Raw genomic sequence first — 27,995 nt, forward strand, 5'->3', positions numbered from 1 at the left:
GTCCGCGTGCCGCTCCTGATGCTACACAGCAGGCGAGACTCCATTATCGCCACCTGTCAGTCCAGACTGACACCACGCAACAGCCCACTCGGGTCTAGCCATTTGACTTGGGGCTGAGAAGCTTTCGGGGACGGCGATAAGGAAATATGCCTGGACAGTGCTTGTGACAATGGACCTGAAAACAATACAATAGCTGTGTGTGTGTGTGTGTGTGTGTGTGTGTGCGCGTGTGCGTGTGTGTGTGTGTGTGTGCATGTACCTTGTTGGCATAGATGAGCGGTGTCCAAAATGCTCATGTTTTATTTGGCCCGCTTCAAATTCTACTGGCCTGCATTAGAACATTGCACAGAAAATCATGAAAAAAGAAAAATGTCCCAAATCGCCGAAAAAAATGTGCCTGCAAACTGAAATGGCTGACTACCTGCGCATCTTACAGCCTATGGTCTTTCACAGAAAACATATAAACAGAAATGGTCAACCATAATAAGAAGAAACAAGCTATTTCAGTTTGTGTAGAAACTTCATGTGAATGCTGAAGAGCTGAAGCCGAACTGAAATGCTGGAATGGTTTGAATGGGCTGAAAAATGTGGAAAAATGCCATTAATTTTTACAGGAATTTTTAAGCCGGAAAATGTAGAATTCTGGGAAAACATGGAATTGTTGGAATGTGGAAAATAGACCACCACTGGACCACCATCCGCTGTCTCAGGAGGGGGAAGCAGTGCACGGTCAACACTGTGTATAGTGGGGATGGTGTGCTGCTGACCTCGACTCGAGATGTTCCGGACTGGTAGAAGGAATACTTCGAAGATCTCCTCAATCCTGCCAACATGTATTCCAATGAGGAAGCTGTGTCTGGGGACCCTACAGTTTAAGTCAGCACACCAAAAATAACATTGTTCACCATCAATAAAGTGTCGGGTCCCTCAAATAGCTGTGGTTGCCAAATTTAGTTTTTCTTTCTCTGTCGTACATCTTGCTGATTTTGTTGGTCACTGTAGTCCTGCACGTTGGCTTGTATGACGGGTCATTCGACGCAGTTTGCGACACCTCTGTTAACCCCTTGTCTTCCACTATGTTTATCAGCCTGCAGTTCATCGCTATCCACTTGGCAAGAACATTTCTCGGGTTCGCTAAATTGCTAATGTCTTCGCTGCTAATGTGAGCACCGGCTGCACTCGCGACTAGGTGCTTTGTGATGATGTGCTAGGCTAAACTTGAGCTGCTTCAGTGGTAAGCATTCACATTCATTGGACCGACCAACTCTCACATGCTCCTCCATTTTCATGTCTCCTCTCCGCTACTCACCACTCCTCGCCTTGCCCTCCCAACGACAATGGGAGCCTATCAGCTGATCCAAAACCAGCCCAAACACAATGACAGCCGATCAATGTCTACTCCAGGGTGTGACTGTTGTTTTCCACCCTCAATAACTCAAGGTAAAGAAGCCCAATGCATAAAAACTGACTTTTATAAAAAGGCAACGTGCATACAGAAACTGTAGTTAGAGATTAAAAATGACATCAATGCGATAAAAAATTAACGCACGAAATATGACTGTAATTAATTAATCACAATTAATGCAGTAATTTGACACCCCTAATACATGCTACATACATATATATTCACAAAGTCATAATAATACTAAAAAACAAACAAATTTTGATCGGGTCACCTGCACCACAAAGCTTAATTAATTGCTTATCACATTTTGACCTGCATTAGGCTGATTTAAGCATTTTAGCCCTGAGCGGAAAGGTTTAGATGGTGCCATGTACGATTAATACTGTATATATGTTTCTTCCTCAGGGAGAAATGAAATGAAAATAAATGTTTATCTCACAGTGTTATCATCAGAGTGTCATTAGCATATCTCTTAACTAAATACTCTCATTCTTATCTGGAGCCACAAAATGACTTATTTACTGTATTGCTGCATGAGAGTCTCACTACAAGCTTCCCGTGCACACACTGTTCAGTTTTGTGGTTTGGACCTCGTGATGGAGACCCAAACAATCTTTGACTCAAATGTTTTCATCTTGTTTGTCCTTATAGGTGTGACATCACTTTGAATATTACCATTGTAACATTTTAAACACTTCACGTTCAGCTTTATGTGGACGACTGGCTGACTGAGGAAGAGGTGGTTCTCTTTGCTGTGTGTGTGTGTGTGTGTGCGTGTGTGCGTGTGTGCGTGTGTGTGTGTGTGTGTGTGTGTGTGTGTGAGAGAGAGAGAACAACACCGCTGGCTAGTCTGCACAATGACGACACCTCTGTAAACACTTTAACGTGATGATGTGCAAGCAGTACTGACCGGCGGTAGGGGGTTGTTTGGGAGGAGGTTGGCGGGGTGGTGTTTTGTGGGTTTGAGTGGTGGTGGTGTTGGGGGGGCTATGGGGGTCAGGTTGTCTGCACAATATTTAGTTTTCTGCACCAGCTGCCAATGAAATGTGAAAGAGTGCGAATGGAGAATTTTGCTGCTGCTGCTGCTGCTGCTGCATGTCGCTAGTCTGTATGCGACTTAAAAACACGGCCATAAAATGTACCCGGACACAGCATGATCGATTGATTGACTGGTTGGTTTCACCCTTTAAGAATTTCATGTGGATATATGGATCTCATCTTATGTTTTGGAGTTATGTTGGCGTTCATGTTTGTCTCTGAGCCTGACATTATGTGTTTCATGTTAATATAGTTAAATAATTGATTCATATAATATGTTCCAGACCCGACCACGATAAGTGAATTTCCGTAAAGTATAATTCAATAAACTGAATATTTTTGTAATTACACCATAGAAAACCTGTTTATGACTTTCTAAATACATGTTTTAACATGATTAGGGTCCTGTAGACATAAATCCTTTTTTTCATTCGATCTCAGCCATGGCATGTCCATCTCAGCCATGGCATGTTGGCTCAGCTCTGCTGGCTCAGTAGCCAGTGTTCATGCAGTGTGAAAGGTAGTCATCTAACGTCATGTCTCTTGACATTACTGGTGCCTAGTGACCAAAATAATACATGCAACATGTCTTTCAATATTTTTTTACTAACAATATGCCATAGTTGAAAATGAAACAGCGATCATTTATTAATTATGATATAGTGATGGACCGATATTCCAACTGCGATAGAGCAAGAGACAATTGTTTTTTCATTGGAGGCAAATATGCTTTGCTTATTTCTTTCTGCCATCTAAAATGTAAAGACAGCAGCTCCTCATCCATTTGTGATTTGGTATTTGTGACCCTGCGTATTCGTAGATTTGTAAATCCAAAATGCATATTTTTCAATTATTTTGTATTTGTGGGAAAACCTGCCGATTTGCATTTTTTTTCATAGAAAAGAGGCAGTTTTTTCCACAGAATAAAATGCTAAAATTATAAAATAAAGCATATAATGCACATAACGGGGCCGCACAGTGGTCTAGTGGTAAGCATGTTGTCCACACAGTAACAGTCTGGAGATCGGGAAGACCTGGGTTTGATTTTCCCTTGGGCATTTCTGTGTGGAGTTTGCATGTTCTTCCTGTGCGTGCGTGGGTTTTCTCCGGGTGAAAAACATGCATGTTAGGTTAATTGGTGACTCTAAATTGTCCATAGGTTTGAATGTGAGTGTGAATGGTTGTTTATCTAGATGTGCCCTGCGATTGGCTGGCGACCAGTCCAGGGCGTACCCCGCCTGTTGCCCAAAGTCAGCTGGGATCGGCTCCAGCATGCCGATGAGGAGAAGCGGCATAGAAAATGTGAATGTAAGTTGCTACTGGAATTACAACAGACAAGCAGTGTAGATTATTATTATTGCATTGCTTTCATTTTCTGAATAATTTCCAATTTACTTTTGAACTCGGAGAATAGATGCTCATTCTCCATCTGTGAATGGCTTCCCCCTCCTTACGATCTCCAGTGCAGCCACAACACTAGCAGCTGTAGTTGAGTTTGGAGGGTTCATCCACTTCTTGAAAGTATGTTTGCGTTACTCAACCTTCTGTAGTACTTCCAATATCGCTCTCTTACGCCCATCTGCAGTTGGGTACTATTCAGAAAAAGCTGTATGCTTGTTTTGAAAATGTCTTTCAATGTTACATTTTTTGTTGTTTGCTAATTTCTCACCACATATCAAGCATACAGGTAAGCCAGCATCGTACTCCTGGTTATGGATAGCTTACTGCGGGGGCAACACGCCCAACAAGTCATCTTCTTCGTGTCTCACTGGCACACACTGGCCCCCCTTTCCCTTCCCTTGCTCATCCAATCATCAGTCATAAGGCAGTCTAGATGCGGTGAGTTGACTATTTCAAACTATTTTCGAATATGCACATTTTCTCCACTTTGGTGTTTTAAAAGCGAAGGGAGCCGCAACAAGGAGGCTGAAGAGCCACATGCGGCTCTGGAACTGCAGGTTGCCGACCCCTGGGCTAAACTGTGACTCCGATGCCATCTGTTCCTCTAATGATCATCTTTCATTATCATTCATTAGCGGTGTGTACCCTTACCTTTTATAATTTGGAATGTGTTTAATAAGTGTGTGAAGCATACAGTATACTATATAGGGCTTAGAATGTCAAAAATAGGCAACAGGTTTTTTGCTTTTTGGCAGTTTTTCACTTTTTACTGTACAAAATGGTCAATTCATGACGTGCTGTCAACGTTGAGGAGTTAACGACAACATGTTGTAATGTAAGTCCATGTTGCAGACATGAGTCAAGTCACTTTGTACAAGCATGTTGTATGACTTCATGCACACGTACACAATGTGTGTGTGTGTGTGTGTGTGTGTGTGTGTGTGTGTGTGTGTTGGTTGTAAACGTCACAGTGATGACTGCTAAGCCAAGTGTCCTGTCAGAGTGGAGTGCTGGATGACTTTGCCAGGAGGGAAAGCAACAATTGCAGCAAGCTGCCACTCAACTTTTGGCAGCAGAATTGATGAAGTCTGACTCGTGAACATACGTCGACTTTTCATTTATCAACATACTTAGACTTTTAGGAATTCAGGAGCAGACTTTTTCATGCGGACTCTCTGCCAGCTATAACTTAGATCAGTGGTTCCCAACTTTTTACAGTCGTGTTTACTGTCCCCTTTCTGCTTCGTTCTCCTCGTGCCATTAGGTACACTCATACTTGAGAGCGTTAGGCGCTAATTATTTCTCTTTTTTATTCACGTGCCGCCTATCACAATTGGTGTACTCCACTTTGGGAAGCTAGGTCTTAGATGACCTACGTGCTGAAAGCATAAATGTTGATCAGCATCAACCAAGTAAAACTAATATGTATGATGTATTTAAATATTCTATATTTGCACATTTTCATACTGATGTCTATAGGTTTAAAATGTTGTGCTCTTCTTTATGCTGTGGAAGTGCCATATCATGAGGTTGGTGGGTTTTTAACTTATCCCTGTGTCAGGTTTTGGTGAATGCGATGACCCCAGGATGCTGTGACGGGAGCCCAGTGCAGGTAAAAGTATTTTGTTTTACTCAAAAGCAGAGCAGAAAAAGGGAGACTTGCAAAGCTCGTGGCAAAAATGCACACCGACAACACAAAACGTAGACAAACATTCAACAATGCCCCAACAAAGGAAGATGCCGCCAGCTGAACAAGGGGAACACAAATTAGCGCCAGGTGCACAAAAACAAGAAAGTAAAGGCAGCAAAAAACTAAGCGGAACAAAACAGGAAGTACTACAAAATAAGAGCAAAAGAACCGGAATGGAGAAATAAACAGTCACGCAAGCTGACAAGCACAGCATGACAGTACCCACCCCCTTAAGGAACGGATCCCAGATGTTCCCAAGTCCAAAGTTACACAGGGTGGGCGGAGGGAGGACAGGTGGCGGGTCGCCGGCGGGACCCCTCTGGGGTCTGGCCCGCCCGGACAGCATGCCCCACGGAGCTGGTGGACTCCTCCGGGGGACAGCCGGGACACCGCGTCAGTGGGACACCCCTCGGCGCCTGGTCAAGGGGAAATTGGAGCCAAGCAGCCACAGGTCATGCGCCATTGTCGCAGGAGAGCAGGTGAGCGTCTGAGGCTGGCATGAAGCCAGGAGGCCAACTGGTGTTGGCTGGTCCATAGACGTGACAGAAGCTGGAGGCGACTGCAGCGTGGGCTGAGCTGGGACAGGGAAAGGAGATGGCGGCTGGTGCGTGGGCTGAGGTGGGACAGGAACTTAAGATGGTGGCTGGCGCGTGGGCTGAGCCGGGACAGGAACTCGAGGTGTAGGCTGACGTGTGGGCGACGTCTTTAACTGCCGAAACCAGAACCAGGGACGGGTAGAGGGAGGCTTGAAGGAGGGTCACGCCCCCCCCTGCTCTGACCCCTCCGGCCGGAACAAGTGGTGGCTTCAGACGTGGTGCCAGGATTGGAGGAAGCTTTAACCTCGGCCTTGAACCGGCGTGGAGCATGGAAATGCATGTAAACATTAAAACTGGGTGAAACCACATCACTTCTTTACAACAGGTAACACACTTCTTTACCGTCTTTTAGCGTTTTCTACCTCATACAATGTTGAAATGATCACACAGTAGTAAAAGGTGCCTCAAGTCAACAATAAAACCAAACCTTTAACGATTTGGATGACAAACCTACTGTATGGTGGCTTGTTTGTTTGACTGACAGAAAGGATTAGGACGCTTGTGATGAGAGACGTTTCTGTCCTCCCTTATGCAAGATGATCATGAGCATCGTTCCTAAAAGGGAGTGTGGTTTTGAGGAAGTCTGTTTTTCATTCCTGACCTGCCTTGTTTGTGCTGACTCGTCATTTGTGAGCCTTAAAGGATCAGACGTCGCTGTGTGACATCACTGTGTTTGGCAAAGACTAAGAAGAGGAGAAGACTTCAAAAGGGCCAATCGCGTTGTTACTTGTTCAATTTAAACCACATTGGCGGCAGGTCACCTTATAGCACAGGGATTTACTTCCAGGGCTCCACACAAGGAACTTCTCCAAGTTAAACCTTGAAAACCCTCCATGAAACCCACAGAGCAGCAGGAGTCTGAGCCCGTCCTGACCTAGGTCAAAAAGAGGGTTGATGGGGTGGCAACCCATTCAGGAAGAGATGATTTCACAACTTGGGAATATCTCCCAATCCCTCCTGACTGGATGTTTGATTTACCGCAAAGTGATACCACATTGTTACCTCTGACCCACTTCAATGCCTAGTGTGTGTTTGTGCTCCAACATGTGGTACCGGTCCACACGTCAAATGCACTAAAGTACAGGGTTGCACCACTATCATGGAGACGAATAAAGCACTCAGAGCCTGGGCTCGACTGAGGCTGTGTCTTAAATGGAATACTTCTGTCAGTACACTTCAATAAGTACACTATAGACACCGCGTACTTTAAGTATGAGAATTCTGACAGTGTTGTGCTGTCCCAAATCCAAATCTGTCCAAAACCAGAGAACTTGAGGTAGCCCAACTTCCATTCTATGGTATTTTATATATGAGTGGGTTCAAAGGGTCAGCAAAGCATATTTCACAATGTAGCTTTCTTTATTGTCAACCTCAGACAAAACAAGCCATGGACCAATCTCATCTAATTAATGACCTGAATCCTGTAGGAAACACCTGGTTTATCATTTCATTTTCTATTTATTTTCTTGTTTACCATTTATTTTGTTAATTATGTGTACTTTTAGTTAATTATGTGTACTTTTAGACCTGGGTTCGATTCTCCCTTGGGCATTTCTGTGTGGAGTTTGCATGTTCTCCCCGTGCGTGCGTGGGTTTTCTCCGGGTACTCCGGTTTCCTCCCACATTCCAAAAACATGCATGTTAGGTTAATTGGCGACTCTAAATTGTCCATAGGTATGAATGTGAGTGTGAATGGTTGTTTGTCTATATGTGCACTGCAATTGGCTGGTGACCAGTCCAGGTTGTATCCCGCCTGTCGCCCGAAAATGGATGGATGGATGCATGTGTACTTCTATTTCCTTATTTCCTTTCGGTTTTGCAGTAGCCTGTTCTGGCACTATTTCACTCTGGAAATTTACCTGAAAGTGATGCCACATTTGCTGTATGTTTACTTTTGTCTGAATAAAAAATAAATTTAAAAAAATGAATTAGTTCTGACTTTTTCTCACTTGCGTGTACCACCTGTGCACTCACGTGTTTACCCGCTTCTTCTCTCTTTTTTAAGTTTGGAAAGGTTTGATAGTCCCTCCCCTTCTGCTGAGCAGAATATTGGCCAATATTGAGTGTGGCAAGTACCCAGCAGTGTGCACTCACCATTTTCACTGTTTTGAGTGTAACATCAGGGTACTGACAGTGCACTGCATTTTTCCGTACTTCTCGGTGTGAATGCACTAACGCACTCAAAAGACTAAGTGTAAGTACGGAAGTGAGACACAGCATGAATCTTTATTCTTCATCTTTGCATCAAGACATGTTGGACAATTGTATGCTTCCAACTTTGTGGGGACACTTTGGGGAAGACCCTTTTCTGTTCCGAGTGCATAAAGCAAGGTCTAAGCAGTAAATGAAGCACTTCACGTTTTTGGAGATACTTGAACTGCTTCACTTGTGGCAGAACATGGAACGTTGCAGCTTCAATGGCACCTTTTTTCTTCTGAGACGCCCAAGGCCTCCCTCAGCCTGGATGGAGCCAACAGGATGCGGAGACCACCCTCAGCATACTGGCCATGCCTCAAATTGTGTCCATAAAAATAATGAGCAGCATCAGTGAAGTCCAACCACTGCTATTTTTTTGTATTTCTTAATAGCATATTTATGTTTACATGTGATGTCACAGCCTTCTTCAGCTTCTTCTTCTACGGAGACAAAGATGGATGACAAGCTCAACATGTGATCTACACGTTACACCTCCAACAAACCTGAGATGATTTATGAGGCTGCAGCTTAGCGGTGATGTCACACCTTGACGTCAGTGCGCTCTCACACACACACACACACACACTTGGCACTGTGCACAGCGACAACAACAACACACACACTAGCACGCTAACCACAAAATAAACAGCTTGTAATGGCCATCATTAGCTGTGGCGACACATGTTGGAGCCGCTACAACTGCTCTTTGTATCCAACCTAGGAGGCGCTCCATGTCATGTGACACAAGGTCACCATGAAGGGCGGAGCTTGGCGACGGCCAGTTCACGCTTAACTCAGTCAGAAGGCTGCCAATGCCCAAGGGGCAACGCAGGCTGTTTGTGCGGGACCCAGTGTGCATACTAAATTAACCTGTGTCTGTTTGTGTGTGTGTGTGTGTGTGTGTGTTTGGGGGGGGCTTGTTGGGATGATGAGCCATTAAACCTGTTAGCATGTTAGCATTTACATAAAAACAGATTGACAAGTACATATCAAAGCAACAGGTGGCGCTATTTAGCCTGAAGAAAGTCATGAGTGGAAAAGACAAACTTGTCACTTCGGACAGGGTTGTTCAAACTTATTTGCGTCGAGGGCCACAAACAGACAAATTAAAGGATGTGGGGCCCACTTTTGATATTATTCACTTTTATTTGATTTGACTTTGGATTAAACACCCCAAAGTCACTCCAGAGCAGGTCGAGATATGCTGCTCTGTTAATATAATTTTCATAATGTTTCATATTGAATTTTATGGAAAGAATATTCTCCCAATAAAAATCCAGCTGTGGGCTGCCTGACTTATGACAAAAGACCAAACGTAATAGTAATCGGAAAATATGTTTTCGTGTCCACATAGCGATGAAGCTTAGAAAAGTGTGTCAGCGCGACGTCGCCACACGTCACCTCGTCATCATCACCACGAGCTGATGTTTGACTGTGGAGAAAATGAAGAGGTAGATCAAAGTGGATCCTAGAGCTTCGATCGCTTTCGGCTCTTTGTGACTTTTGACCACAGTTCAAACGGCAACACTTTGATTTGGCCTGTTCTCCATCCACTGGGAAAATAAACACATCAGGCTGACATGTTTGAAACCTATGACTCATACACACCTCAGGCCACACCCACACCTCCTCGAACCAGGAAGCTCAGTGAGCCACATTGATGTGACTAATCAAACATGCATAATAGTGATACACGGCTCATTTCTACCCATTTGGAAACAATAATGGAAGTAGAAATAATCAGTTCCGGGGTCAAACTATGGCCATTATAAAACCTACATCGGGGTGTCCAAACTTTTTCCACAGGGGAAAAATCAAAGTAAGCATGGGCCCATTTTGATAGAACCAGTTAAATGTAGACAAGCGAAGAAGCTATATGAAAAAAAACAGCCTTTTTTCTGTGTTTGGACTATCAGTCTTTGGCCCACACATGATCTCTAGAAAAACAAACATTCCCAATATGTCAATGATAAGCTTCATATTCTAATCTAACGACAAATACTCCACGCGGGGAGTAATACGCTGCAACAAAAGCCAGTGTGCGATACACAGCGTTATTTAGCGTGTTGTCATTGAAAACATACATGTGTCATGTCACCAATGATGCGAGACTGATAAGTGCTGTCAGCTCTCCCCTTTGCAAATACTTTCAGCATTTGTCACATATGAGATTATGTGCGGATAAACATAAATATTGTAATATGGCCCTTAAAGCTTTGATAATGCACTGAAGACTGCAGACTATTTTTACTAGCAAGCAAAAGTGCATGACGTGTGCACATGACATGATTACATTAGGTCCAGACCTTTCTGCAAAGCAAAAAGTGAAGTCATTGCAGAAGAAGCATATCAGCGGTGCGCTCGCTGCCTTAAATGGGAAACATTTGCTGGACCACAACATGGTTCTGATTAGAGCACACACATACACACCACTCTGCTGTCGTCTGAAACCCGGCCAGAATGGACCAACTTGGCCAGACAAACGGTGCCAGACGTTGGCAACAGGGATGTTCTTCTCACTGCTTCCTGTCTTGCCCTCTTACTGCTTCCTGTGTACTCACAATGGACCATTTGAATGCCACATTAGAATGCCTTTGAGCCTTCTAATGTGTTCCCTCATTTCTAAAAACATTTCTCTGCTCCTCCCAGTGGCAATAATGTTACTCTTTGTCACTATAAAAGGAAAAAATAGTAACATGAGGTCACGAATTGACGAGTTAGTTTCATTTGCTTTTAAGAGTGTTTGGACTGCAAATGTAAATGCGGTGTTCACAGTTATGTAGTCAGATCTGGAAAGTTTCACATGCACATTTGCGCGTTGGAGCGACAAAGCAAAAATTATAGTCGTTCGGTTTGTCCCTCTGCTTTCGCCGTAGTGACGTCATCAAATGAGGCCGAGCATGGCAGGTTGATGGAGGTTGACCAGAGAGGATGTTGGTGATTTTGACCTTCTCGTTAAATAACTCCTAAAAGGAACAGTAGGTATTGTTTTCCACACATTGACATGCTCATAGGTGTTTATCATGTAACGACTGGCGCCATTTTGGTACGGAAAGTCACCTCGCTAGTTAGCCGAAGCTAACGTTAGCATCTGATGATAGATACTTTTTTAATCTCCACGAGAAATTAACAATCTCCAAGAGAAATCCAGTAATCAGTCATTATTGCTTTGTTGCCAACGTGGAGCAAAATATATGACTTTTGACCTGTCAAATTTGTAGAAGAAGGATGTCGGTGAAACAGGCGTCCGTCCATGCCAAATGGATCATTGGAAGGGTCATCGGGACCAAGATGCAGAAGACGGCCAAAGTGCGTGTGACCAGGCTGGTGCTGGACCCATACCTGCTGAAGGTAAACATTCAGCAAAGTACTAGACACTCACTTTCACTGAAGCACATGAAGAAACAAAAATGCAATATTTGATTTTTCAGACAAATCCCATTTTGTCCCATTTTGTGTTTGGAAAAGGAGCTGCCTAACAATTGTGCACCTTGATATAGCGCACATGTGTCAGGTTTCTCCAGCATGTGATTTAATGGATGAGCTCCTTCCCTCAAATTGAAGGAGGTGTTGATCATTAAAATCACCTGCTTTAGAGACCGGCTGGAAAGAAGTCCTGCTGTGTCTGGCATGAGTTTGACGCCCCTGATAGAGTTTGTTGATGTCCTTAGGCCGCACCCCCTGTCATTACACAAACATACATCCAATAAGCATTGAGAGCGTACGATGACACTTGTCATTTTTGGTCTGGTTAAAACGGACTCTCGTCAATTTGCGCTGTTTTTATGTTTGGTTTGGTCAAATGTGAACGTGGTCCACTGAAGCCAGGACTGGACCAAAAAGGGGGGCCAAGACCGTCTGAGAGATTGGTCTTGGTCCGAATGACGGCGGATTCTAGTCCTGAGTGAGGTAACTTACATCACTTACCTCAGGGGTTGGGCATCGTTTGAATTTGAACGTTCCCGGTCCCGATTCTGATTCCTCTTTTTGATTTAGATTCCTCCTTCATGGCGACGAAGAAGGGGAATACGACGAACTTGCATGTGCACCGGTTTTCCCAACTGGGGAAAAAAAACCTGCTGCTCGAGGTTCAGTGGAGCCGTCCTGACAGTCGATGCTTAGACGTTTGGTCGGCAAAGTAAATATGAGCAAAATGGTGCACGCTCACAGACAGTGTCGTTAGCTACACGTTAAGCTTTCATGTTAAGGAATAATACCCAATGTTCATTATTTATTCAAGTGCAATTTAATTGGAGGACAGTTATCGTCCAGCAAAATTTGTTATCGTGACAGGCCTCGTTGCATGTAAGCCCCGAAGTGTAAATACAGTAGTTAGTCGTTACTCATTACAGTTAATTGAAGTCCTCAGAAACGCCGTCTCCTTGTAGCACATCTCTGGGACCCTATTTGATATCTTTATATAATTTATGTACTGTTTGTTGCATCTCAGCAGGTAAAACGTCAGCGGACAAAATGTCTGCCATAGAAAGGAAAGTCCTACAAGTGTATATGACCCAGAAGACGTCATATTGTTGTGTGTGTGCGTGAGGTCTTCCGCCAATGTACAAGTCGAATACGCCGTCCATCGAGCCGCGACTGTATGCTTAACTGAGAGCATTGTTTGGTCCACTGACAAAAATTCAGGTGTGAATGCAAACCAGACCACACCAAAGTGACTACCAAGTATTTTTTTATTATTATTTTTGGTAGCGACCAGAGTACTGGACTAATAGTGCGACCGCAACCTAAAGTAAAAGCATCTTTGACATAAACTATGTTCATTGATGAATCATATCTAACAACCTCTGTTGTTGTCCTCAGTATTACAACAGGAGGAAGACCTACTTTGCCCACGATGCTTTGCAGCAGTGCACGGTGGGCGACGTCGTACTGCTCAAAGCTCTGGCTGAGCCTCGAGCCAAACACGTCAAACATGAACTGGCTGAGGTGGTCTACAAGGTGGGTCGGGTGGTCGACCCGCTGACGGGAAAGCGTGTGGCAGGGACAGAGTTTCTGGAGCCTCCGACCAACCATCTTCCCTCTCCAGATCACGTGACCTTGTCCCAAAAGCTGCAGGAGTTGAACATCTCTGCTGACCCCTCTGAAACGCACACCTCACATTAACAATTTATAGATTCATGTCGTTTTTTTGCTCTGGTAAAATTCAATACTTTGTTTTGACAATAAACCGTGAATGACACAAGATGGTGTCAGAAACATCAAACTGTTCATTTTTTAAAGATATCGATTTAAAATGATTTAAGAGTTTATGTTTATATGGCGCCCGCTAGTGTGTGTTTCTTAAAACAGCACGTGACGTCATCACAGATGACAGACGTTGAAGATGATTGAATAGAAGAGTTTGTATTTTAGCCGGCTTTCAGGAGCTCACTCTATAGTTTAGGAGTGCAAACGCATTTAATGTAAAAAAAATGAAGGTGTTCTTTTAATGAAGTAACGTTTGAGAGTTGAAGGTTGGAAACAAAGTAGTTCCCAAGAGAACTAGATGCTTCCGCCGGCGTCTTCCTCCGCGACCTGCCACAGCCAACATGGCGGCGCTAGTCCTTCACACAGTGCCAAAGTACTTGAGACCCATCAAACATGGACTTTGGACGAACGGCCAGCTTCTTGTCTCCGTCAGGTTGGTGTTTTTGAAGATAACCTCAGCCATGGCCGACGCACTAATGCAACTCCAATGAATTTATTCAAATGCAGAGGATCAGCAATGTCAAACTCCAGCATGCTAAGTGGCTAAGCTAGCTAGCTCACGTCTGTGTGACGTACTGTTAGCCACCGTCTCTTCAAACTTTGTAACAATTCCCCAAGTCTTTATAATTCTTTAAACCGCTGCTTATTAAAAGTCTTTCTAGCACCATTTGGAGTCAGCGTTGTTTTGTTCTTAAATTTTATAGTGGTTGTGTGATGCAGTTGCATAAATGGAGTTTGTGTAAAGTGTATTCAAGGTCGCTGAGTGTTATGTGCACTTTGTGGCATTTAGCCCACATGTCAACTTTGTCAGTGTTGGCACTAGCTTGTAAACAAGTGGAACAGTGCTGGAACACTACTTAATCATCATAGTGTTCTTTGTCATGTGCTGAAGCGGCTTAGCTTCAGGGAGAATTATGCTGTAGCGTGGTCATTCTGCCGGACCTTCTGATGGCGTATTGATCCTGCTTTCGTGCTTTGGTGGGGGAGGAGCTCGTAACTTGCAAGTCTTTGGCAAAACGCTAGAGCAGCCGTTCCCAAACGTTACCCCTTCAGACATTTGACCTGAAGCCATGTACCCCCTACTTTTGGACACTTAAAAAAACAAAACTTTTTAATATTAATTAACTTAAATATTAAACATGATTAATACTACTTCCAGGTCGGAAAATTATACAAAAATATATACAAATCATTGTACTACACATCTTTTATTCCAGTGGGAATTTGGGATGCTTTCGTTTGAAAGGGTTCAATTTGAGCTTCACTTTTTTGTCCACTTACGATTTAAGTCTGCACGATTTAAGTCTGCATATTAATTTGACTTCAGATTGAAGGGAAAAGTTTAACAAACATATAAATCAGTATCAAGAAATCCAAAAAATGCATACAACCAGCGATAAAGCCTCATTTTCTTTAATCCACTCCCTCATCTAGACAAACAGTGACAGGTTTTCACCGCTGTGCAGTGCAGGTATTGGAACACTAATATAAATGAAATCTTCAAGATGAAACACTCTTAATGCGCACTTGTTTGTTCATGTAATGCACACAGCGCAGTGAACAAGTTCATGCTGTCTTCTTTCTGCTCTTTGCTCTCTGCACTGTGCAGATGCTGTGAGTGATTGCACTTAATTGTGAGTGAAAGGGACTCGTGGTTTTTCATTTTTATTCACGTACCCCCATGACAGTTTGTATAGCACTTTGGGAACCTAGGCAGTAGAGCAGTGGTTCTCAACCTGTTTGGCTGCGGGACCCACTATCAACCCTCATTGACAAGTGACCCAAAGGGACTGTTTTCAACACAATGTGAGCTGCAGTGCTGAGAGTCTCCACTCGATGTCCTTCCACTCCCACTGAAGCTTAACAGTCACCCAGAAACATGGCATGCACCTTGCTTCAACGTAGCAAGCAAATAGCACAGACAAGAATGTGAGGTGCATTCACAGAGGTTGGGCCATTATATTATTTTTTTATAGACCCGCGACCCACCAGTTGAGAACCACTGCACTAGAGTCATATTTTCATGAGTGAGCAACCAAAACTCTCGTTGACTTGCTAGTTAGCTTCCTGTGTAGTAGTTTTAATGAACAATGGCGACTATATATTACATAAATGCAGAGTATATAACTGCTCATAATTGCCATTTTTTTCCACTAAGACTGTCCTCTATTGGCTTCATTGTGTCTTTTACTTTGGCAGATTTAAGTGGTTGTTTCGGAGGAAGGAAAAACAGGAAAGGCTACACATCAGAAATTATATACTAAAAAAGCCAATCAAGTTCCGACTGGGTTTGGCGGGAGGGGGCATCCGTGGGTGCCGTGATGCTGCAGCATAATGAAGCCTTAACACTACGGTGGCCGACAGGGGCAAATGCGAAGCAACGTCCAAACACAGAACTGATCCAAACCAACAAATGCAATGCGTAAATGATGCAATCACATTAATGCTGCAAGATCAAAAACAAATGCAAAAGAAAAAAAAACTCAAAACAGGTGCATGAGAGAAATGCTGCAAGTTCACGGAACAAAGCAGAAGCAGATCTACGCTGACATTAGCTACGTAAATTGGTTGATGTACAATGCTGTAAAATATTATGGCCAACAAAGACTCTTCACAATATTTTCAGGGTCTGATGCTCATGGTAGCCTGGCTAACTTTTGTTTTGTTCTGTGAACTTGCAGTATTTCTCTAATGCAGTTGTTTTGGGGGTTTGTTTGTGATTTTGGCTTTTGCAGCATTTTTTCCTTGCATTTGTTTTTCATCCTGCAGCGTTTATGTGATTGCAGAATTTTTATTTTACAGTATTTTGCTGTTGCATTTGTTTTATGGTGTTATTATGTTTTGGGTTTCTGTGCGTTCTGTCAGCCACCATACACGAGTATCTACTGTGGAGCTCACAGCCTTGCCAGAATGAAATGGACACATGTGATATCAAGTCAAGTTCTTGTTGATGTGTACACTAATGATCACACTTAGACTAATAGCTGTAACTTTGCAGGAATAAACAAGCAGCATCGGAGCAATGTCAGCGTGGTTTAGGAATTGCTACATGTTGTTATCTTGTGTGTCTTCACTCCAGGAATATGTCGGCATTCCAAGACAGCTGGTTCAAGTCTCTCTTTGTGAGGAAGGTGGACCCCAGGAAGGACGCCCACTCACACCTGCTGGCCAAGAAGGAGGACAGCAACCTGTACAAGATCCAGTGTGAGTGTTGCCAGGAGCAAAGTCTACGTCTCACCAAGGTGTAACGAGTTCATGTAGTTAAAAAAAAAAAAAAAAATGTGTCGCTTTTGTAGTTCACAACGTGAAGCCCGAGTGCCTCGATGCTTACAACGACCTCTGGTAACAAACTTGCTGCTGATGACGCTCACACATCAGCCCACATCCGCTTAACTGTGTGCATATGTGTGTGTGTTCTCAGTGAGGGGGTGTTGCCTTCCATCCATGCTGACCCCGAGTACCCCTGTGAGCTTGTAGGAACATGGAACACTTGGTATGGAGAACAGGACCAAGCAGGTGACTGTCACTGTACTTCTACTGGAGGGGGGTCTCGGGCCGCACGTTGGACACACCTTCTCTACTGTGTGATCGCTTGTTAGCAGCATTCTGTGTAGGCCTGTGACGATAAAAACTTTACTGGACGATATATTGTCCCACAAATTATTGCTGATAGATGATATCATTGTCAACATTATCTTGAGACCAAATGTAATTATAATATATCATATGATATAATTGCATTAGTGGTTCATTTAATTTTAATTAGTGGTTCATTTGAATACATTATTTAGTGCCCGACAGAAGTCAGGATGTAGGAACAATAAATAATAATTTCACATTTAGGTGCTCATTTAGAATCAGAAATGGCTTATATGAAAGGCAAAAGCCTCTCGATTATGCTTATTATAGCAAAGTAAAGTCTTGTATCGTTCATTCATTCAAAATGGTCCCACACGTCGAAATTCTTTCTTTTCTTTCAGTCTCCATGTCACACTGGATTAAATGGAAGAATTATGCTTCAAAAGATTTGTTTTTATTGCTGAGACTTTGCACCCTGATGACAGAAGTCAGACTCGCTACCTTATAAACACAGTTTGGTGCCTCACAGACAGGCCAAACAGCAACTGTATCGGTCACGTGTCTTTTTCTTAAAGCGATACACACACCGACATGGGGTTTCGCTGTTTGAGCTTGACACATGCGTCAATGCGTCTATGTTCCCGGACTACTGTTTTAAGAAACACACACTAGCGGGCGCCATATAAACATAAACTCTTAAATCATTTTAAAATTGATATCTTTCATCACTACTGTAGTGTGTGTATGCTAGCGGCCCCGCCTCCTCCACGGAGACAAAGAAACTGGATGACTGACAAGAGGGTTCACTACGTTCAACACCCTATGGCACACACGTGTTTAGGTGCTGAGACCGAGTACAGAGTGAATCCTCTTCCTGCCTGTTTGGAGGCGAGAGACAAGGAAAACAAACACGCATGCAATTTAGAGTGCAATTAATTGATTTATTATCGCCCCAGGCTTACACTTATATACAATTGATGCTGCTTCACTTCTTCATACACTTAAAATGTGACTTGAAGCATTGCCTGCATGTACACCTGTTCAAGAATGTTCCTCCTGGTGGTCTAGTTCATCTGTGGAGGTATCGAGGAGGTTACCCCGCCCTTACGGAGGTGATGAGCAAACTCAGGCAGAACAAGGTAATGATCGCTGTTGTTGCATCTTCACACTTGATGTCATCACAACAACATGTTGATTCCACCCCCCCCCCAAACAGAAGCATAAATGTGTGTGTGTGTGTGTGTGTGCGCGCAGATGTTTTTGGAATTCAGACAAGAGCGTGGGAAGATGTTGTTGTCTCGCAGGAATCAGCTGCTACTGGAGTTCAGCTTTTGGAATGAACCTGTTCCTCGCCCTGGACCCAACATTTACGAGCTGAGATCTTACCAACTCAGGGTGACTCCCTCTTTGTGTCCTCACAGCACAGTGTCTTAATGTCCTAATGTCACCTGACTTGACTATGTATGTGTGTGTTGCAGCCTGGCACCATGATCGAGTGGGGAAACTACTGGTGAGTCCTTCCTGCTTGATCTTCTTCATCTTCTTCTTTATCTTTGCCATCTGCTCTTTGACACGTTGATGTCTTTTGAGAGCAGCCATTGTTGTTGTCTTTGTGTCCCTCATCACGATGTTTCATTGCTTTTGCAGATCGTAGCAGACAATGAGTCTACGGTATTTTTATGTTCTCTGCATGACTTCAAACACAACGCATGATTGATGCGACATAATTGTCATGTGATACGTGACTGACTTATTAATTTGGACACACATACACACACGCACACACACGAGCTTGTGATTGACTGGGATGGAATCATACAAAGACATCAGCAGGATGCTCAAAGCTGATAGGGGTATAATATGAATGTTAAACTAATTCAATAAACGAGCCGTGTGACCGGTAACGTGACTTGCGTGTGACGCTCTGCAGGGCGCGCGCCATCGAGATTCGCCAGCAGAACCAGGAGGCAGTGGGTGGCTTCTTCTCCCAGATCGGAAGTTTGTACCAAGTTCACCACTTATGGGGTGAGATGACGCTTGAAGCTCACGTCCTGAAGTTGATATTATTTTCAACCTGCATCCTATCCTTCAGCCTACAAAGATCTTCAGTCGAGGGAAAATATCAGAAATGCGGCGTGGCAGCGAGAAGGCTGGGACGAGGTGGTTTACTACACAGGTGGGTAGGCCGCTGTGGACATCACATGACCACACCTGTGTTGTCCAAATGCAACCTAAATGTGTGTCTGTCTGTCCCCTCCTGCTGGCAGTGCCTCTCATTCAGCACATGGAGTCGAGAGTCATGATTCCCATGAAGAGCTCGCCCCTGAAGTAAGCCCCGCCCCATCGTGATCACCAGAGACGCTTTTGCTTCTAGAAGCTGACCTCCACTCTTCATCATCATCATTGTCCTCTTCTGATGAAGACACACCAACTGACCGATTGAGTGATTGATTGACTGACAGGCGCTTATCACTATGATAGACAGATGTTTAACCATCTACAATAAGATTGATAAGTGGCACTTTGGTCTCCATGGCGATGTTGAACATCATTTGAAGCTTACTGGAGTGAATAAATGTAAATCATTTTTAATAGTTGTAAAGATTATGTCAGCAGGGTGGTGTGTGCTTGGGCCTTCACAGAATGATTGTTACTTTACTGACTGTTAGGTCACACGGTATATGGGTTTACTGACTTAGGTCACATGGTCAATGCTGTCTGGCTGGAGGAGAGATTTACTGTGGTAAATATGTGATATTTTGTGCTTAATAAGTTGTACATAATGAATTAAACTTCTCATGGGAATGAAAAGAAGTGTGCTCGTATTTAGAATTGTAAGCATAAATAAACTTGAGGTAGTTCGTCTAATCGACGTCTGCTTATGACAAAGTCACGTGATGTCTAGCCGAGTAGTTGTGGGCGTGACATGTTGTGTTGCCTTCAAGTGAAGTCGGAATTCTTAGAACTTTACCAGAGCATATTTCAACGAAACGCAGACGACTGTTTTAGCATAAATAGTGTGGATCCAATTAAATCTGATCCTCATGGACTAAATGAAAGTACACAAAACGTCATGTGTGACACGAACAACATATTGATAAAGGAGAAAAATAAAAAAAAATAAATTTATTAATTGCATTTAATTGATGTAATAGTAGTTATCTTGTCATAGTTGGTGAATTCACCATTGCTTTCACAAAAATGCATTTATTGTTTCAATTAAACACAGAAGAAAACGGAATGTCCCAGTCTAGTCGTGTTCCCTGAACAAGTCAGGGAGCACATGTGCAGCTTCTGGAAGCTTCCTTCCTTCCTTTCAGTCCACTGAGCTTCACTTTGAGCGGCACCTTCTACTCTTAGCTCGCCATGGCCGCCGTTAAAGCTCTGAATCCGAAAGCGGAGGTGGCCAGGGCCCAGGCCGCCTTGGCGGTAAACATAAGCGCGGCTCGGGGGCTCCAGGACGTCCTTAAGAGCAACCTGGGACCGAAGGGGACCATGAAGATGTAAGTACAGCTGAAGAGCTTTTGTGCGGCGTGCTAGGCTAGGCTAGGCTAGGCTAGGCTAAGCTAAGCTAAGCTAAACTAAACTAAGATAAGCTAAGCTACGCGTTTATCTAGCTAAGTAGCTGTGTTTTTATGCAGGCTCTTTTGTTTTGTTATTTGTCGTTCTGTCACGCTATCCTGCTTTTATTGCACTATGACGCCTGTCTCCGTGTAGTTACCTACCCTTTGACAATGTAATTTTAAGTTAGCGGTAGTTGCTCTCTTGGCTAACAGTCCCGGCGCACGTTGCCCTGCCCAGTCATCGTGATCCGCCTTCATCAGCTAACGTTAGCAAGCAAGCAGGCGTCGTAAAGGCGTCAAATCCTCGTTGAGAAATCTAAACAAATAGTAAAGTGACTATCTTGTGGGTTTGTTGCTCATCGCCCATAGACCAGTCTGCAGTATGGGTCGTTATTCAGTTAAACAATTACTTAAGCTTGCTGTACACCTGTTTTTAAACATGGTTCATCTGTGTGGACGTGCAGGCTGGTTTCTGGAGCAGGAGACATCAAGTTGACCAAAGATGGCAACGTCCTGTTACATGAGATGGTAAACGTTTTACTGCTTTGTCTCTGCTAACCATGTTCTCCTCCTGGATGAGGTCAGCAAATTTAGTTTGCTGTTTATGCACCTGCAAAATAATAATTTGTTTGGATTATTTATTTATTTTTAGCAAATTCAGCACCCAACGGCGTCTCTCATCGCCAAGGTTGCCACCGCCCAGGATGACATCACGGGGGACGGGACCACCTCCAATGTCCTCATCATTGGGGAGCTGCTGAAGCAGGCCGACCTCTACGTGTCAGAGGTCAGACTGATAAGAATTTAGTTTTAATGAATCAATTCTTAACATATTAAATGGGGATGCTCCGATCGGCCACTGATCAATTTTGGCTGATTCCGTAAAAAAAAAAAAAGTCAGCGGTGTATGCCGATAAACCCGCTTCAAAGACCATCAAAAAACCCAATCGGTGTGTGGCGGCAAATCCTACATGTCTGCTGTGTCACAAAATGACTCTGCTTCTATTGAGCCGATATAGGCTATGCCAGTCAATGCCAGCGTGTTTGACCACTCTCTTACCAAGTCCAGCTCAGTTCGACTAGTCTTGCATCTTTGTTTACACGTGTTGCCCAGCAGTCACTGGCTGTACTTTGCATTGGCGGTAACTAGCTAGCTAGCAGTTAGCTGGAGTTATCCGCCTAGCTTCTGGTCTTCGGACTCCAAATGTGAGTTTTTAACACAATAATATTTTGTTTTTAAACAAAAAGGCAATGCAGTTAGTTTGGAGCTTGTTTTTGTCCCACGGTGAAATGGATATCACGTTCATGGGGTATGTACTAACTTTTCAAGTGTCATTGAACAACTTTACTCTCTTGTTGTCATTATACTAATTATGTCTTGTCCTCAAAACACTATTTCTGTGTGGTTGTTTAATGAACAAACACATGGTGTGTCCAGCCCTATGATTGTGACACCATGAAAGGGGTCTCCTATCTCGTGAGGTGGTGGTGTGTAGCTCTCAAAAGGGTCAAAGAATATTTGCTTCAACTCTTACTTTTTTTATTGTAGCTGAAATCTGTTGAATTCGGACTTCATGCCTTTTTACATAATGACAAATGAGTGCAAAATAGCATAAAGACGATGGCCACACTGCCTGGAGTGGAGATCTGCTTGGTCAATAAAGTAGTGTACAATTTAAATGTAGCCAATCATAAATAAATCAAATAGTTGACAGCTCTGATAGTGATAAAAGTTGGAGACCCCCTGCAACCTGGGCACTGAATTTATTCTGTTAATTTTGTTATCTTGAGCTAAAAAATAATTGAACAGTTTCCCATGTTCCCAGTTTCCATGTATTCGTATTACTCCAAAACAGGCATCAAATTAAATTCAGGTTAGTGTCAAATAGTACAAAAATTGTTTCAGACAAATAAAGGCAAAAAAAAGCAATCCACCCCTTTTTAAAAATAATTATCTATTTGCTAGGGGCCCTTGGAATTGTCTAACGATGCCCCTGTCCAATACCACTCATCATAAATAAATTGAAAAATGTACAGTTAATCCATGTGATTGGTATCGGCCGATCTCACGCATGGATGATCGGTGTCGGAATCAGCAGCATAAAACTCTGATTGGAGCATCTCTAATATTAAACCATAAGACCTCAGAGTCGTTTTACTTTAAAGGGGCCCTATCTTACTTTTGCAACTTAACGATATTGGGGGCTGAAAAAGCCAATAACCGATATATCAGCCGATATGAGATAAGAGCATTAATATACATAGGGCTGGGTGATATATCTATTTTTAAAATATGGATATTTCTTTTAAGCACGATATATTGACCAACATATCGATTTTAGACTGCATTTGTGCTTTTCTCTTGTATCTTGCCACGGATGTCTCTCACCCTTCACTCTGCTGTGTGTGTCAGCGCTCTGAGCCGGGCTCCTGCTTTACCCCCCTCTGTGCATAAAGGAAGAGGAGAGAGGGGGATCGGAGCAGAAGCTCTTGGCGACAAATCTAGCTACTTTTTCTGGTGTGTTGGAGTATTTTTCTGTAGTCACATGTTAGCCATGTGTAATGTATGCCATCTATTTTACGGCAGCAATATTTGTCAACCCCTAACCCACACACACCCAAAAACGTTACGATTAGCAAAATTACAACATAATGGATTTTTTTTTTTTGAATATCCATGGTGGAAGTGGATAATTTATAAGCCCTCTTTTCCTGGTTCCATTTTTTTTTTTTTTTTTTTTTTCGCCACTGAAAAAATACAGACAAAAGCATTTGCTAGGAAGGTGTTTTTGGATGGATGGTATTTCTCATTTTAGAAAACAACTCTAGCTGAATTCTCTACATTAATCCATCCACTCTGCTTTGGTTATTTACAGTCAAATATATATGTTAGTATTACTATATATTCTGTCCTTTTACCTTTTTTTTTTTACTTAACCGGATATTACATTTACGTCTGCGCTACGTGCATTACTTAAAGGGATAGTTCGGATTTTTTGACATGAAGTTGTATGGTCAGATTTCTGTGAAGAAGAACGTAGTTCCGCTTAGTTGCTGGGGACAATTAAGTAAAGAGTTGCGTTCAAAAGATTAAAAACATTTGCATCACAAAAATGCCTTTGTTATTTTCTTTGTTATTGGACTACAATGCTGATGGGGATGTCATACAACTTAATGTCAAAAAATCTGGACTATCCCTTTAACTTTTTACATAGCTCCGTCTCGGTGGTCATAAGATGATAGAAACAGAACAACTTAAGGACATTTTAATTGTTTCTGACCACCACTTACGGGACTAAGTTCTATTTTGTTTTGTTTGTGCATCAGGGTCTTCATCCAAGAATCATCGCTGAGGGCTTCGACGCTGCCAAAGAAAAAGCTCTAGCTGTTCTGGAGGAGGTCAAGGTGACGTGTGAGATGGACAGAGAGACCCTCATCAACGTAGCACGCACCTCCCTCAGGACCAAAGTTCATGCTGAGCTGGCCGACCTCCTCACTGAGGTCAGATGTTGTTACCTCCGCCAAATAACCTAGAGTCATCACGCCATGTGGAAGATGCTATTTGACAGCTGTTTAGAAGCCTTGGTGGAGGTCACTGCATATTAATGATGTGTTGTCCCCCCAGGCTGTGGTGGACGCAGTGTTGACAATTGCTAAGCCCAACGAGCCCATTGACTTGTACATGGTAGAGATCATGGAGATGAAACATAAGACAGACTGTGACACACAGTGAGTTCACTTCTTGGCTGACCTCTTACCATGTAGCACTGTTGACGTTTGTGTGTGTTTTCAAGGCTGATCAAAGGCCTCGTGTTGGATCACGGAGCGAGACACCCTGACATGAAAAAGCGTGTGGAGGATGCCTACGTGCTGACATGTAACGTATCCCTGGAGTATGAGAAGACTGAGGTCAACTCGGGCTTCTTCTACAAGAGTGCCGAGGAGAGGGAGAAGTTTGTGGCCGCAGAGAGGAAGTTCATCACGGAGCGCGTGCACAAGATCATCGACCTCAAGAACAAAGTGTGTCCCAATGGAGAGAAGGGCTTTGTCGTCATCAACCAGAAGGTAAGCCAGTCATGTAACCTTTAAGTCGTGTGTTGTAATGCACAGTGAACACCCAGGGATGCCAGCGTGGCCCGCCCTGTTCACAAGACTGTGCCAGAGTCACTGTGATCTGTACCTCTGCATGAAGGGACGCCAGCCCTCCCCATCATGTATTCAACGGATCACGACAAAGTCTAGTATCAACTCTTTTCGTTGTGTACTGATGTTGCCCTTTTGCATGTTTAGGGAGTGGACCCTTTCTCTCTGGATGCTCTGGCCAAGGAGGGCATTGTCGCCCTGCGCAGAGCCAAGAGGAGGAACATGGAAAGGTGAAAACGTCCTTGTGTTCTCATCTCATTAGTGACTTGAATGTCAGATAGCACAGGATGCCATGATGGTGTTCCCATCCTCTCATGCAGGTGCGACAGTAACGTTGGTCTCATCCTCTGCATTAGAGAGCCTTTGTCCCTCAGAGCGTATTCCGATGGCCAAAACACACCTAATCAATGTCAATCGTGTTTATGCCCTTGATGTTCTGACTGCCCCCGTCTGTTTCCACGACAACGCTTGGGTTTTATGCTGACCCCTTTTTTTTTCATGAGTGGAAAGCTTAGATTTAAATGATATACAGCATTACATATATACAATCACACTTGCAGGCTCAGTAAACGCAAATGTTGTACTCAGGGTTCCTATGCAAGTATGGAATTTCCAGGTCTGGAAGTATTGAATTGGAAAATGGAAACTCAAGTATGGAAAAATATCCATGTTTCCAAGGCTGTTGCCACTGTTCTGTTTTGTAACAAGTAAAATTATCAATAACTAAAATGTTTTGCTCTCATGAGATCTCGGGACATGCCTCTAAATAGCCAATGAAACATTGGTTACGTTGGTTGTTCAGTTTTTGGACTGGAATGAGAAGGGGTTAAAAGATGTCTGACATGTTTCCTTCCATGGCAGGCTGACGCTGGCATGCGGCGGCATTGCCATGAACTCAGTGGATGACCTCACGCCAGATTGTTTGGGCCACGCGGGACTCGTGTATGAGCACACGCTGGTAAGTTGTCTCTGAGGTCACACCTGTCAAAACGTTCTGTTGATGACGTCCTGCGTTATTGTCAGGGCGAGGAGAAGTACACGTTCATTGAGAAATGCGAGAACCCTCGCTCGGTCACGCTGCTGGTCAAAGGTCCCAACAAACACACGCTCACACAGATCAAAGACGCTGTCAGGGACGGCCTGCGGGCCGTCAAGAACGCCATCGAAGATGGTGAGAATTAGAATTGTTATTTGTGAACACTTCCATGACTGTGTGGCGAACTCTGACCCCTAGTGTCTTCTCAGGCTGCGTTGTGTCTGGCGCTGGCGCCTTGGAGGTGGCCCTGGCCGATGCTCTTATCAAGCACAAAGCTAACGTGAAAGGAAGAGCCCAGCTCGGCGTACAAGCCTTTTCTGACGCCCTCCTGGTCATTCCCAAGGTAATTCTAATAATTACAATACAATATGATATGATATGAATGTGAGTGTGAATGGTTGTTTGTCTATATGTGCCCTGCGATTGGCTGGCGACCAGCCCAGGGTGTACCCCGCCTGTTGCCTGAAGTCAGCTTGGATAGGCTCCAGCATACCCCCGCGACCCTAAAGAGAAGCGGTATAGAAAATGGATGGATGGATGATATGATATGCAGTCATGAAAAAATTATTACATCATCCTTGTTTCTTCAGTTTAATGCCTGATACAACTAAAGGTACCTTTTTGTTTGCACAAATAAAACAATGACAACAAAAATAGCTCATAAGAGATACATTTTTTGGCAGTACAATGCTATAGCTATTTATGGAAGAGCTTAAGTGATTTTGGTTATCAAGAAAAGTTGCTAGATATCAGTTCTTAAATTAGAGAGAACATAACGTGAGAGAGAGATGCATTGTGGGAAATCCCTCCGAGTCATCCCAAGTGTGTACTGTACTGTATTGTATACTTTCTCAAATGACCTCTGCTGTGATTCTACAGGTTCTGGCCCAGAACTCGGGATACGACCCTCAGGAGACGCTGCTGAAGCTGCAGACTGAGTATAAAGAGTCTGGTCAGCTGGTGGGCGTTGACCTGAGCACAGGTTAAAACATGTCTCTGTCATGTGATGTCGTTTACTACAATGATGATGATGGTGATGGTGATGGTGGGTTTTGGTGTATTTAGGAGAGGCCATGGTGGCGGGGGAGGCAGGTGTGTGGGACAACTACAGCGTGAAGAAGCAGCTGCTTCACTCCTGGTGAGAACAATGCTGACATCTACTGCACCTACACATCGGAGCATCCTTTGACTTTGCCTTTGTCTCCACAGCACGGTAATCGCCAGTAACATCCTGCTGGTAGATGAGATCATGAGGGCCGGAATGTCTTCTCTCAAAGGTTAAAGGTTGAAGGTCTCGTGAAGCAGACAAAACATCATCACGCTAGTCATGTTTTTTTTTTGTTTTGTTTTGTTTTGTTTTAAAATCAACTCCTCCCCTGAGAACCATTGGATTTGTTTATTTATGACATTTTGTTGAAATGTTCAAAGCACTGACTTCTTCTGCCAGCAAGTTCTGTGTGCCCATTAAAGATGTTACGCCTCCAACGCTGACTGCTTTCTTTATGGGCCTGCTTGTGGAGCAATAGCAGCCTCTCATGCTGTAATAGAGGCTGCCCTGGATTACTCTTCACTGACTTTCAAATCGTGGATGCTGTTTCACTTCCCACTCAGAGCGCTGTGATACCCTCTGATCTGAACTACTGCTGGTGTGTAGTTTGAAAAACGTCCTACTCTACATCATGTCCTAAAGTTACTATACAGCATGTCAATAAAATATTCCTACACATGTCCTCAAAACATCATCCATCCATCCATCCATTTTCTATGCCGTCTGTCCTCACCAGATTTGCGGGGGTATGCAGGAGCCCATCCCAGCTGACTTCGGGCGAGAGGTAGGGTACAGACTGGTCACCATGCAATTGCAGGGTGCATATGTCATACATCATGTCATAAAGTCATACAAAACAAGTTTGGCAAACCTTGTTGATCTAATGCAATTGGCATTTTCCAAATGTATGTTATTTTGAAAACTATTCACATTGAAACATGTTTATTTTTATTGCTTCTGAAAGTTTTTCAGGCGCTTCAAGCGCAACTATTCGAGGTGTGTGGAGTTTTGTCTCGTTGCCCCGCCCATCACCGGAAGTAAGGTCATCTTGGAACGAAACGAGGAACTAACAAAAAAGCAAGCAGAAAAAAC

The 27,995-nt window shown here is 43.5% G+C and overlaps 3 protein-coding genes across 5 annotated transcripts; all 3 read left to right on the top strand.

Moving 5' to 3' along the window:
* Positions 1-11,173: 11,173 nt before the first annotated feature.
* mrps17 (mitochondrial ribosomal protein S17) lies at positions 11,174-13,468 on the top strand. Of its 2 annotated transcripts, none has more exons than XM_054754487.1 (3): positions 11,174-11,308; positions 11,548-11,677; positions 13,148-13,468. In XM_054754487.1, the coding sequence occupies exons 2-3, from the start codon at positions 11,555-11,557 to the stop codon at positions 13,448-13,450; spliced, it is 426 nt and encodes a 141-aa protein (XP_054610462.1). In that variant the 5' UTR covers positions 11,174-11,308; positions 11,548-11,554; the 3' UTR covers positions 13,451-13,468. The 2 variants fall into 2 exon arrangements, with proteins under 2 accessions (XP_054610462.1, XP_054610461.1); XM_054754486.1 differs by having other exon boundaries at positions 11,174-11,304.
* Positions 13,469-13,815: 347 nt separating this feature from the next.
* On the top strand, positions 13,816-20,111 carry LOC129168793 (protein NipSnap homolog 2-like). Of its 2 annotated transcripts, XM_054754466.1 has the most exons (10): positions 13,816-13,967; positions 16,614-16,738; positions 16,831-16,876; positions 16,956-17,050; positions 18,182-18,252; positions 18,368-18,508; positions 18,592-18,623; positions 19,044-19,138; positions 19,206-19,289; positions 19,381-20,098. In XM_054754466.1, the coding sequence occupies exons 1-10, from the start codon at positions 13,876-13,878 to the stop codon at positions 19,443-19,445; spliced, it is 846 nt and encodes a 281-aa protein (XP_054610441.1). In that variant the 5' UTR covers positions 13,816-13,875; the 3' UTR covers positions 19,446-20,098. The 2 variants fall into 2 exon arrangements, with proteins under 2 accessions (XP_054610441.1, XP_054610442.1); XM_054754467.1 differs by lacking the exon at positions 16,831-16,876 and having other exon boundaries at positions 19,381-20,111.
* Positions 20,112-20,412: 301 nt separating this feature from the next.
* On the top strand, positions 20,413-27,340 carry cct6a (chaperonin containing TCP1, subunit 6A (zeta 1)). Its single transcript, XM_054754446.1, has 13 exons — positions 20,413-20,616; positions 21,141-21,204; positions 21,329-21,463; positions 24,004-24,177; positions 24,302-24,405; positions 24,471-24,741; positions 24,967-25,049; positions 25,681-25,777; positions 25,843-25,990; positions 26,065-26,198; positions 26,735-26,837; positions 26,921-26,993; positions 27,065-27,340. The coding sequence occupies exons 1-13, from the start codon at positions 20,480-20,482 to the stop codon at positions 27,135-27,137; spliced, it is 1,596 nt and encodes a 531-aa protein (XP_054610421.1). The 5' UTR covers positions 20,413-20,479; the 3' UTR covers positions 27,138-27,340.
* Positions 27,341-27,995: the final 655 nt, after the last annotated feature.

Source organism: Dunckerocampus dactyliophorus, chromosome 16, assembly GCF_027744805.1.
Source record: "Dunckerocampus dactyliophorus isolate RoL2022-P2 chromosome 16, RoL_Ddac_1.1, whole genome shotgun sequence".
NCBI lineage: Eukaryota > Metazoa > Chordata > Actinopteri > Syngnathiformes > Syngnathidae > Dunckerocampus > Dunckerocampus dactyliophorus.